Genomic DNA, 12,647 nt, shown 5'->3' with positions numbered 1-12,647 from the left:
GGTAAAATGCATACGTTTGTTAGAATTTTTAAGGATACTTTCCTCTTTTTTATAGACTAATAGCTTATCCCTATATGTATTAGTTTTATGGAGGAACACACAAAGATAGTAATGAAGAGAGACTCATACTAGCCAAGATTCTACTGAACGGCATACACTAATTTTTCCATTAAAATTCCTTCTGGTAAAACATTCACAGTAAAAATCCATCAAAGCTAATTTTTATTAAAAATCAAAGCACCGTTCCCCCCTGACCCCCATCCCCAATTAAAAAACAAAGACCAAACAACAACAAAGACTACTATCTCCCATGTCCTTCACAATAAGCAAATCTTTGTGGGGAAAGAAATCAGTGGTCTGATTGGCTAGCAATATTCTCACTCAGGAACATGAGCTACCACCATGTGAATTATGACTGACTAAATTCACACCCAAGATGAAAGGGCAATATATATGTAAAAAGATATTAATTGTTAATTTACATGAGGCTATAAAATATTTCAAAAAATATGTACACGTTATTTAAAAGGAGAGACTGCATAAGAAATCAGATGGTTGAACTCATGGTTATGTCCATAATGACCAATCAGATCATTCAATTTCTCTCATTCATAACAGAAAATAAGCCTATCTTCTATTTACACCTAAAAACCTTTTGTTCACGTGTAGCAACTTTAGGGATTCACATTTAATTTATGGATGAGGCCTCAGCAAGAGGAAGAGTTCCTCCTTTCATTGTCTAACTAGTCTGTTCATGGAACGCAAATTTAAAAGTTTAACCACTGTTACAATATAGGAATTTGAAATACAATATACAAATTCATAAATGGAGCCATCAGCCTATATACTTACCCTTTTCATTGTGGAGTGAACCTCTGTGAAAGTATTTCTGAACTATACTGCATTTATACTACAGTATAGGAGTAAAATATGGAGCCTATTCTTTAGCTTGGAAAAGCAAGTAAAACGACCAAGGGAAGAGGACATTTTCCTTTTAGCACATCCAACTTCCCACCCCTCCATACAGAAGATAAGCAAGGCCTGTTAATTGAAAGGACAAAATAATTGCATTGCTAGATGTTCATGTACAAATGTATTCTGAATATATTATTATTGCCTTATGCCACAAAGATCAAATGTTTGAAATGTGGTAAACCTTTTGATGAGCTGGAATTAGGTAAATCCTAGCCCCCACATGGTCTGTTGAACTCACAAGCCCTGGCCAAAGGTGTGACAATGCAATCACATTTAGCGTTACAGGATCTTGGATCATGACACTGGGCTCTGGGTTCCAAATCCAGAAAGAAATTTGGAGTTTTTGATCCGAGTAAACATTGCAGTGTTTTAAGCTTAAGTCAAGATTGTCTGAATCACACTGAACTTTTGGGAAGATGCTCTCTAAATGAGCTTGGGGTATAATGAAGCTCACCTTATACCTTACTTCTATTAGAATTTAAGGGCAACTTGGCTGGGATCCACCTGGGCACACAGGTGCTTGTTAAGAAGGGATGTAATTTATATTATTACAATTATAGGAACGATGGGTCTTAACTGCCTTTCAATCAGCAAAAAAATGGTAAAGGTGAAATATTGTTTTAAAAAAGATTGTTAATGACTGAATATAACAGTGAAAGTTCTAGGACACATTAGTAGAAATTCTGGCTCAGATGCATTTAAGAAATTATATATATTTTCTCCCTTATTTGTGCTATTTCCCTTTGTGATCCTCCTCAAAACTTATCTGTGTTGCTGTTTTAACTGTTCTAAGTATGGAAGAACAAATGGTCAGAAGAACAGTATTCTGAGATACCAATAATAAACTTATTAGCAAAATCTCTACAGCTGCAGAGCTAAAAATGCTAGAAAAAAAGACAATTAAATGGTATATGTACTGTTATCAAAATTTGTTCAGTCTTTGGAGAATGTCAAATGTCATATTCACAATAATGTAACAACTATTCGGAAACATGTATTTGGAAAAGTGATTAATTTTTTAACCACTAATAAGTAACCAACATAGACCTAAGACAAGACCTAAGTCTACAGCTATTGCTCCTAAATTTTCTCATATTTTATCTTTAGCAATATACGAAAACCCAATGAATATTTTCAAATTGTCAATTTTAAGAAGTAATACCTTGTGGAAAAAAGCAAGTTCTCTAGGTGTAATTCATGGGAGATGATACCATGATGATCCAAAGATGACTGAGGTTCTTTCAGTTCAGCTATATTTTTATTCTATCAGCCTAAAGAGAAAACTTTCCTCAATTAATGTTTTATAAAGGTTACTTTGAAAAACTTCATGTGTAAATATTTTGTCAAATGTTGACTTAGCAAATGGCCCATTTTTTCCCTTTTATCTTAATTTAGTTTCCTTCTTTGACACTGAACAAGCAAAAGGAATGAATGAATGTCAGTTCCACTAGCGAGGTCTGTCTGGCTCATTAACACCATGCTTACTCTCAGAAGAGCGGGCTTTTGTATCTCTATCAAGAGAATGAAAATGAAATTCTGAATGAAGATCAGATAAAATAGTCAATTTGAGGTTCTGACTTGTAAAAACAGGAAATAGAAGCTTCAGAAAAAATTAAATTTTCATTACAATTCCCTCCAACTGCCTGCTGCCAAATTCCACAACACATTTTTATTCCAAATTATAAAGAAAGATTAAAACCACAATACTAGCCCCTTTCAGGGGAACTTATATTTAATGCCCAATAGGATATATGTTGAAGAATCCTCACATCAAACATGGCGCACACTGTTGTTACTTCACTTTCTGGGAAGTTACCACTAACAATGAGTCTTGTTAGAAAAGGATCACCTGCACAGTTAAAAAGCAAACAACAAATCACACAGAGACACACAGCAAACCAAACATTGTACACTTACTTCCTCAGTGGAAGAAGTTCTATTTAGAAATGTACGAAAAATGGCTTTGAACACCTGCTATGCCAAACACCTCTACAGACAAAAAAAAAAACAAAACAAGAATCAAACATTTGTTTTCCTGCTTTTTCTTTAATACAGTTACCATCTTACATGATATACTGTTAGGTGCCTTCTTAATAGCATCTAATCTACTTTTTCGTTGCACCAGTCAGCATTCTAGGATAGAACTCTTATTACCACTCATGTTCATGGAGTACTGTTCTTAAGTACAGTACACCTAACTCATAGTTGGGCCATAATTAACAGGTAGTGGTATTTTCTAAAAATGGATTAATGCACACATCCAAACCACATTAAATTTTCAACTTAAGAGTTCATACATACTCTATTTCCTTTCTATAGTTGCTATCACTCCAAATTGTAGTTCTGAAATCCAAGAAGTAGGAAGAATGTCTTTTTGTTGTTGATGCTTTCTTCCTTCCTCCCTTGTTTCACCCTCCCTTTTACTTCTTTCCTACCTTCCCTTTTTTTCTTTCTTAAGAAGATTAAAAGAAATGGTTTATTAAGGAAATAAAAATCTAGTAAACATCAAAAACTTACAGAGTGGTCACAAACTCTTTTTGTAATGATGTTAAAATTACCGACAAAATGTTTTTTAAAAACAAAAACAAAAAATCTAAAAACCAGCACACGCCACTGGTGTTGCTTATTTAAGCAACTGGCGTTCCTCTATGCTCTTGAGGCGTTTCTTCCGGGGCTGTACAAAGTCATCATCTGAGTCATCACTAAATTTATTATCTTCTGATTCATTTCTGAATTCTAGTTTAGGAAACCTTTTTTCTGGATAAAGGTTCTTTAGAAGTTCTTCAAAATAGCTTTCAAGTTTTATACCAGCATTGGCTACTTCTGAATCAGGCTGTTGGATAAAAATAAAAATGTGAATGAAAAAATACAGTATTTTCGACAGTCAACAACCAATAAAAAAAAGTAAACTTCTCACATTTTTGTTCCCTTTTAATTCAAGTTTTGGGAAAATGTTTATGCATCATCACTGATATAAAGTAAACAATAGTCTGGGGCTAGACAAAGTCTAGAGAAGGTCAGATAAGAAGTAAATAAAAGACTTGGACTCATCTGGATTATTCTATCAAGTAGCAATAGCTATATGACTGTATTACCAAATTGAAATTATCAGATGCCATAATTAGAGTCATGGAACAAGTGCTTTTTAAAGCAAATTAAATGAAATGCGGAACTCTAGAACAAGGACCATATAGAGAAAAACCATAAACAAAAGGCTGTTAAGTCTGACAGATATTTAGATAAACTGACAGATCAAAAATTGAGAAAATTTAAACATCAGAGTTATTGAGACCACATCTTTAATATTTCAAGATCAACATCAAAAAGACTTTAGTCTGGAAGTGCCATTTCAAGAAATAAAAATGGGAATGACAAGGGATGCTTCTAGGTTAGATAAAAATATTTTCTAAATTGTTTTCAAGTTGTCAGCTGTAATCTGATTTTCCACTTACAATATAATAAACCCTCAAATAGGAATGTGGATAGTCTTCCTAATTACCTTTCATTCCCTGACAAACTAGAACCTCTAGAAATTTATGTTATCATAGATCTTCATCTCTTTTATTGATAAAGTGGTTTAATATTACTTTTCCATTCCTGTTGTTTTTTTGTGTTTTTGCTTTTTCTTCTTACCTCATTAAATTCAGCACAGTTTTGAAAGATCAATCTAAAATCAGCTACAAAATCTTCAGGCTTTGTGTACATGGAACAATCTTCTTGCAGTCTCTTCTTGATGGTTGACAAGTCCATCGGATTTTTAATTATTCTGTAATAATCAGGCACCTTTCAAAATAAATGAGATGCTGTAACAAAAATGATTGCATTCTACCTGTCCTAAATAAATTCTCCAAGCAGCAGAATAAAATTCAGGTTCTTCTCATTACTTTTTCATGCATGTACTGTTTTGTCATTGATAAAGAAACCTGTTCAGCAAACCTTCTAGAGTCAACGACACACACATCCCTTCCTCTACTGTTATAGTTTGCTTAGTATTTGAAGTCTAGACCTATAGAAATCAAAATATGTACAAAGAATTTCGGGAGTCTTTATCTCAAATTAGAAGTTTTCTCCCCAATAATGTAGGATATATGCCTAAGCCTTGAGAGAGAAACAAAATAAATCATTCCAGAGAAGAACAGGTAAAATACCCTAGATGAGAAGACTATATGAGAAATGAATACAAGTTTGGGGCCAATTTGTAAACAACAAAATGTATTCAAGCTCAAAGCATTCCAGTTGTGTTAATAAACCTTTAAGATTCAGATATAGGAAACTGACTACTAAAGAATGGTACAGAACATACATTCTCATAAATTAAGTTTAAAAAAATCATCCTGTGGGGTTCACCTGGGTGGCTCAGGAGTTGAGTTTCTGCCTTTGGCTCAGGTCATGATCCTGGGGTCCTGGGATCGAGTCCCATGTCAGGCTCCCTGTGGAGAGCCTGATTCTTCCTCTGCCTGTGTCTCTGCCTCTCTCATTAATAAATAAATAAAATCTTAAAAAAAAAAAAAAAATCATCCAGCTGTCTGAGGTGCCTGGGTGGCTGAGTCAGTTGAGCATCCAATCTTGATTTTGGCTCAGGTCATATCTCAGGGTCATGAGACTGAACCCTGCACTAGGCATGGAGTCTGCTCAAGATTTTTTTCTCTTTCCCTCTATACCCCTACTCCTGGCTCACGCACTTTCTAAAAAACAACAATCATCCCACTCTGTAAAAATACACAAAATGATGTTAATACTTACAGTTAGAGGAACTGGATCTTGAAAAGCCAGGCTCATTTCATGGCAGTAAAGAAATAAAAGTAGGCGTTCACACTTCTAAGCAAAAAAATAAAATTAAATAACATTAAAATATAAGAAAATAATGAAGTCACAGCTTATTTTTAATATCAATGTCATGGGTCTCAAAATACAGTCCAAATTACAACCAGATGAATACCAGAAAAATATCAATACTTAGAGTTTTGATCTCTTCAGTCATTTACTGAAATGTACTCTTGAACAGTTTGGGTTATATGTGATAAATGAAAGTAGTTCTTGAAGGAATGAAAAATCAGAATCATGAAAAACCTATTTGAAGCTCTTTAAAAATAAATTTCCACTTCTCTCTCCAATTTGTATCCTGGATTACTAAGAGTCAATCAAGAAGAGAATATGTACATCAAGAGATCCAGAGACAAAGCCCTGTCTCTGGTGTGTCCAGTCCTAAGGCTGCTTCTCTGAATGCACATGGTGCTATCCATACACTTGCTACTACTCTGCTGAGAGGCATATCCCATTAAATTTTATGTAGCACTGGTAGGGCGTGTTTGGGTCTCTCTTGCACAGTAACTTTCATACTGATTATTTTACTTAATACTTTAGCAAAGAACTTCTTTAATACTATATAAGTGTTGATGTAGTAGCTTTAAATGTCAATTACAGTTAACTATATTGGCTTTCAGGTAAACACAGTACCATCTGGTAAAAAAATGGAATTATCTCCAGAAAGAGTAAATAGAAAAACCCATCTCTTTGGTGCCAGTTCTCAACAAGTTAGGAAGAAAACTTATTTATAGTAGAAATAAAACAAATTTACTAAAGGTAGACTAAAATCCTGGACCATCACAGACCACATAAAATTCTTTACCTTGTTCAGGTATAGTCCTTTAAGCTTCTAGAAAATGTATAGACAGTATTGTGATTTTTTTTAAAAACCAGAAAAAGCTACAAGTTATATTATTCAAGATTCCTATATTCTTGTGGAAAAAACTAAAGAAAAAAGAGGTCAGTATAAAATTTGATTGAATATATACTTCTTTGATGAAAGGCACACCTGCATTACAATAATCCACCTAACCAAAAAAAAAAAAAAAAAGAAAGTTTAAAAAAACTTACCCTTTTATCTATTGGTGTTAATTTAACAAGGCCTTCAGTTTTCTTTTTTTCTGAGTTGTGACTGGGAGCATCACAATCATATTCAACTTCTGGTTTAGATAAGTCTCGGCAGAAAGTGCAAATCCACTCTCCACTGTGGGAGATAAAGTATTTCTGAATTCCTAATGCATCATTTCTCTCTTCACCATCTTCCTTTCCCACCTCCTCCATACCATGTATGATACAGATTTGTTTGTTTGGCATGAATTTTAATCACTGAGGATTTATTGCATGCATATTGACTATGTACACAGCACCATGCTGGGAGAGCTTAACAGCAGGAATACAATGTGAGGGCCAAAGTGGTAAATGTTAGTCTAGTCAACGAGGCATGAAACATATACGAAATAAACACTTAAAACTAAACACACACATTAATTTATGGCTGATGTGAGGTAAAACTGGCATTTTCCCCAAAATGATCCATGAGGAAGAAATGCTCTTATTACTGTTTTTGCAACTTTAAATGTGAAATTAAATTTTAAAAAGTATAGTTTTTGAAGAACTAAGGAGCGACCCAATGGCTGCTATTCATCATTATCAGCAGCAGCAGCATTTCATAGAGTTGGTTTGAAAATGTACTTGAGATATTTGTAAATGATACAGCTCAATGCTTGGCAAATACGATGCAATTATTGTGCCAATTATTATGCATAAGGATCACTGTTCTTGAGGGTAATGCTTTGTAATAATTTGAAGGACTGGCTTTCCCCCCCCCCCCCTTCTTCATAATAGACTAGATTTTTAGAGAAATACAGGGAATGGGAAGCAGAGTACTGAAAACCCTATGTTGAAGGTCTTGGAGTATACATTTGTGCGAAGTGAACTTTTATTTACATTTCTAAGGTTTTATGTTACAATGATCATTAATTATTATAGTGAAAGAATGTGAGAAAGGGAAGCGAGTACCATCTTACCTTGGAAAATTTGCCAAAGTGGGCACATGACAAGAAAGATGAAATACTTTGGGACACTTCTCACAGCACAGGAGTTCCCCTCCATTCTGACAAACTGCACACCAGTCCTCGTTGGGGTCATCCTCTTTCCTGGTCTCTCCAACATGAAGGGGTGACTTCTGGGAGGCATCTAGCCAGTCAGACTTCCCGTTTGAGGAACTTTCCTGGTGAAGTCCAGGTTGATCTCCTGTACTATCAGGGGCATCTGACCTGAGCACAGACTCCTCTGAGGTAGTGCTCTGACTGCTATTTAAGAGTAGGGAAGTGAGTATGCTTCTTGGATAGTTGGTCTGCAAGGAAAGAAGAGTTATGTGTTCTTTCTCAAAACTGACATTCTTTATTAGTACTATTGCAATTTTGGACCATAGACTCCTCTGCTATAGGCACCTGGTTACCTCAAAAGAGTCTGTGAATATGTATGAGAACAGAACAGCCTTATTGCTGTTATTAGGGTCCCCAGTGGTAAAGAAGACATGAACCTCTACTAAAAACTATCATTAAAACAGACAATCAGCAGAAAGAAAGTGCGGATAATATAAGAAATATCTTCTCATTTGCTGAAATGGGAGAATAAGTGGGTAATGGAGAGTCAACCACATGAATAGTAAATACATTGAGCTATTAGTTATACTCAGACACAAAATTTGCCTACTGCTGAAATTTTTATAGTTCATAGAAAAGTGTAGTACTTTAATTCTTGGAATTAATTTCGATTCTGCAGGAGTCATCAATAACTTTAAAATTAATCTGAAGGGGATCCCTGGGTGGCTCAGCGGTTTGGCGCCTGCCTTTGGCCCAGGGCGTGATCCTGGGGTCCCGGGATCGAGTCCCACGTCGGGCTCTCGGCATGGAGCCTACTTCTCCCTCTGCCTGTGTCTCTGCCTCTCTCTCTCTCTCCATGTCTATCATAAATAAATAAATAAATCTTTAAAAAAAATGAATCTGAATATTATGTTAGGGCCTAGGATAGTAAAAATTTTAGATCAATAATAAAACCTGTTATCTCCTTTTTTTTTTAAAGATTTTATTTATTTATTTATGAGAGAGACAGAGAGAGAGAGGCAGAGACATAAGCAGAGGGAGAAGCAGGCTCCATGCAGGGAGCCTGATGTGGGACTAGATCCTGGGACTCCAGGATCAAGCCCTGGGCTGAAGGCAGACGCTGAACTGCTCGCTGAGCCACCCAGGCATCCCGTGTTATCTCCTTTCTAAACATTAAAAAAAATTTCAAAGTAATAAATGTAGATTTAGTTTTAAAAGCATGATATAAAACAAAAGATAAAGCTAAATAATTTGAAAATAATTGACTTCAAAGAATGAAATCTCTTTTGCTATTCATTTTTAACTGATACACTTATGTTGTAATTTCTCAGATATTCAATTTTAAACATATTTTCAGTTTTAAATATATGGTATATATATTCCTTAGTATGGGAGATTAGATTTTTCCTTCTCCCTCCTTACACACTTACATGCCATTCATGCCACCCTCTTACTGCTTCATTAAGCACTGATTTATTTTTAATTTATTTTTTTAAGTTGTTAGGTACCAGTATAACTTTATGTCCAATATCTATTCCAAGTCAGTATCACTGCTGCAATGGTTAAGTATCCTGAAAAAAATCAATTTTTGGTTAAATGCATATTCAAGTTTTATCCTGATTATGCCTAGTTTTTAGTTAAATTTGTATAATACAGGTGTTTGTTTATATCATTAGTACTAGAAATATTGTTCATTACATAACCACAGAATGTACTATGACTATACTCTTTATCTTTTTGTTTTTACTATGATTCAATTGTTCCTGCCTGCCTGCCTCTCTCCCCCTCTCCTTCCTTCCTTCCATCTGATTATTTTTCTAGGCACCTATCTCTAAGTCATTATCACAACCTCCAGTAGGGTGATAAGATGCCTCTCAATACTGCCAAACATTTTTTTCCCTTACATATATCCCTGTGGAGTCTTCTGCCCTCTGTTATATGGTGTACTAGAGAAGCTGTGTACTGAGAACTACTCCTTTCTGTGTTAGATTCCATTTCTGGTATTTTATGTCTTTTTTTTTCCTTGATTCACTCCATTTTTGATGAAGCATATTCTCAAATATCTTTCTGAGAATTAATGCATGAGAATTAAAATTTCTGAGACCGTGCATGGATGTCTAAAAATGTTTAGAAATGATTGATAATTTGCCTGGGTACAGAATTCTGGCTATGAAATATATTTCCTCACAATTTTGACATTTCTTGGGCTACCTGGGTGGCTCAGCAGTTGATCTGCCTTTGGCTCAGCACATGATCCTGAGGTCCTGGGATTGAGTCCTGCATCGACTCTTCATAGGGAGCCTACTTCCTCTGCCTATATCTCTGCCTCTCTCTCTCTCTCTCTCTCTCTCTAATAAATAAAATCTTTAAAAACAACAACAAAAAACAATTTTGATATTTCTCTACTGTCTTTCAGATTCAAGTGTCCATTTTGAAGATATGGATGGTGCCATTATGATGTCTGATCCTTTGTATAAGGTATTTTTTTCTGTCTGGAAGCTTTTAGAATCCTGGCATCCTAAAACTGATGATAATCTAACTTGAGTACTTTTTTCATTGAACGTTCTGGTACTTGATGGGCTCTTTCAACTCAGATGCTCATGCTTTTCAGTTACAGTAAGTTTCTTTGTATTATTATTATTATTTTTTGGCAATTATCTTCCATGTGTTTTACTCAAATGCCCAAACTCATTGAGCATCTAATTTTTCAAACTCTTCTCCCTGTTTCCCATCCACCTTTTTAATTTACTGAGAGGTTTCCTCAAATGATTCAACCTTGAAGTTGACTATTCCCCAGTTTTCAATGATTTCAAGCATTTTTAACCTCCTATCTGCTATTTAAAAGTTTCTTTCCTCCCAAATAGGCATAGTATCCCCCAAATTAATGCAATTACATTTTGGGGCCTAGATTCTTCATCTGATTCTTGCTTCACTATAACAACAGGAAAATCATAATTTTCAGGTGGTCCACTGTTTTCCTGTTTTATTCGGATTGGCTCCAACATGACTACTGGGACTTTATGTGTAGAATCAGCTCCTGCTGGCTTGCTTGAAGAGCCAGAACTATAAGAAAGAAAGGAAAAAAAATATCAAAGAATGCTACCTTAAGTATCTCAAAACAAAGTATAATGGCTTTCAGAAATAATGCTGTATCTTCACAGCAATGGTCACTATGTTCCATTAAATGATACATAACGGAAATACAACTGCTACAGGCAAAACAGCTTCATGTATAATAAATGTTTTACTTATTAACCTATCTAAATAGTTACATTATACTTCTAGAAAGACATTTAAATAAAACCTGAATCAAAAGAAAATTGACTTCAATATTCTGAGGACCTACAACTGGGCAGCCAGATTCAGTATCTTAGAGCTGGCGTCTTCTTTTTAGGCATTCCCATTTCCTTCTCTAGTTATTGACAGAGACTCTGGGCTCACATTAATGATTTACTGTCACAAAGTGTGAAGACAATTAACTAGAAATGTAAGTTATTGGTGTTCTGCTATTTACAAGGGTAGCGGGACAAAACCTTTTACAGATAGCCACTATGTTCTCATAGGATTAAAGGCCACTTTTTTTCTCTTTAGAGAATGCTTCTTCCATAGATTAGGCAAATTAAGAATGGGGTTCTTTATCTAGGGGAAATTTGTAAGCATAATAAGTAGACGAGCAAAGCAAGTAAGTTAAGATAGAATTTCAACAACTATGAGTTTATTTTAAAGCAGATAATGTTTGGCCATTAAAGTCAGAGAACACTGAAGTTAGTGTAAAGTTATTGTTTCTTTCCCCCCTAAGCTTATATTTGTACATATTCTCATATGGTAGAGTATGTTATACTTAGTTCATTTAAATTTTTTCTTTGCTATTAGGCTAAAGTCAAACCTATTTTCTTATTTTCAACATATTACCCCACCCCAAATTTTGTACCTTTAAAGACAAAACTGCACTTTATTTACTTGATCCATTCACTTATTAAATTAATATATAATTATTAAATTTTTAATTTAAAAGTTAAAAATAAAGGAAGTTCAAAACGTATTGAGTACCAAGAGCATGCTGAGCACTGTCAAGAGAAATCTAATCAGAGATTTTATATACAAAAGAATGAGGTTAAGTCAGTTTACCTTCCTCGGCTCCCAACGCTGGAGGCACTAGGTGAACGTATTGGTGGGTGTACACTAGTCATGGTAACAGGTCCTGAAGAGGAGGAAATCATTCACATTTATAAAATGAGTTAGTAATTATGTATTGACTTAAAAGGAGATACTTAGTTAAAACATAAACTTAAAATATAAACTAACTGAAAGAACACTGATGACAAAATATGGCAGAGAAATTTTAATTATGTTTTAACTAAGTATCTCCTTTTAAGTCGTATAACTGCCTTATTACATTTGTGTGACTGGTGAATGACTTAAGTTCTCCTCTTTCCTTATTTTGTTCTAAAGCACCTATTTTGCCAAGGTCTCTAGGTGTAGTATTAGAGTGCTTCTGTCTCAAAGGAAATAAGTATGTTAAAAATTCTTAAACATTAATTAAACACCAAACAAAACCATCAAAAGTGACACAGACACTGATAATTTTGACCATAGTCAACTTACATCCAAAAAGAGACATTAAAAAAAAAAAAAAAAAAAAAAAAAAAAAAGAGAGAGAGAGAGACCACATGACAGGGAAACTTATTAAAAAGAGAAAGTATAATACTAATTCCCTCCTGGGAATGCTCTAGTGCCTATAAGTTTCATTTAATTAAA

At 34.6% G+C, this 12,647-nt stretch overlaps 1 protein-coding gene across 2 annotated transcripts in view; it reads right to left on the bottom strand.

The window, feature by feature from the left end:
* Positions 1 to 2,679: 2,679 nt before the first annotated feature.
* TRIM24 (tripartite motif containing 24) overlaps positions 2,680 to 12,647 on the bottom strand; it is a 99,767-nt gene continuing 89,799 nt past the window's right edge. For both annotated transcript variants that reach the window (XM_077850073.1, XM_077850074.1), the window contains exons 13-19: positions 12,018 to 12,090; positions 10,784 to 10,952; positions 7,809 to 8,137; positions 6,853 to 6,985; positions 5,719 to 5,793; positions 4,609 to 4,758; positions 2,680 to 3,808 (exon numbers count right to left, since the gene is read on the bottom strand). In XM_077850073.1, the coding sequence (XP_077706199.1) occupies positions 3,599 to 3,808; positions 4,609 to 4,758; positions 5,719 to 5,793; positions 6,853 to 6,985; positions 7,809 to 8,137; positions 10,784 to 10,952; positions 12,018 to 12,090 (1,139 nt within the window). In that variant the 3' untranslated portion in view covers positions 2,680 to 3,598. The remainder of the gene's footprint in view (positions 3,809 to 4,608; positions 4,759 to 5,718; positions 5,794 to 6,852; positions 6,986 to 7,808; positions 8,138 to 10,783; positions 10,953 to 12,017; positions 12,091 to 12,647) is intronic.

This window comes from Canis aureus, chromosome 15 (genome assembly GCF_053574225.1).
Source record: "Canis aureus isolate CA01 chromosome 15, VMU_Caureus_v.1.0, whole genome shotgun sequence".
In the NCBI taxonomy this organism is placed as follows: domain Eukaryota; kingdom Metazoa; phylum Chordata; class Mammalia; order Carnivora; family Canidae; genus Canis; species Canis aureus.
The sequence above is the reverse complement of the archived record's forward strand: the minus strand, read 5'-3'. Positions and strand labels throughout refer to the sequence as shown.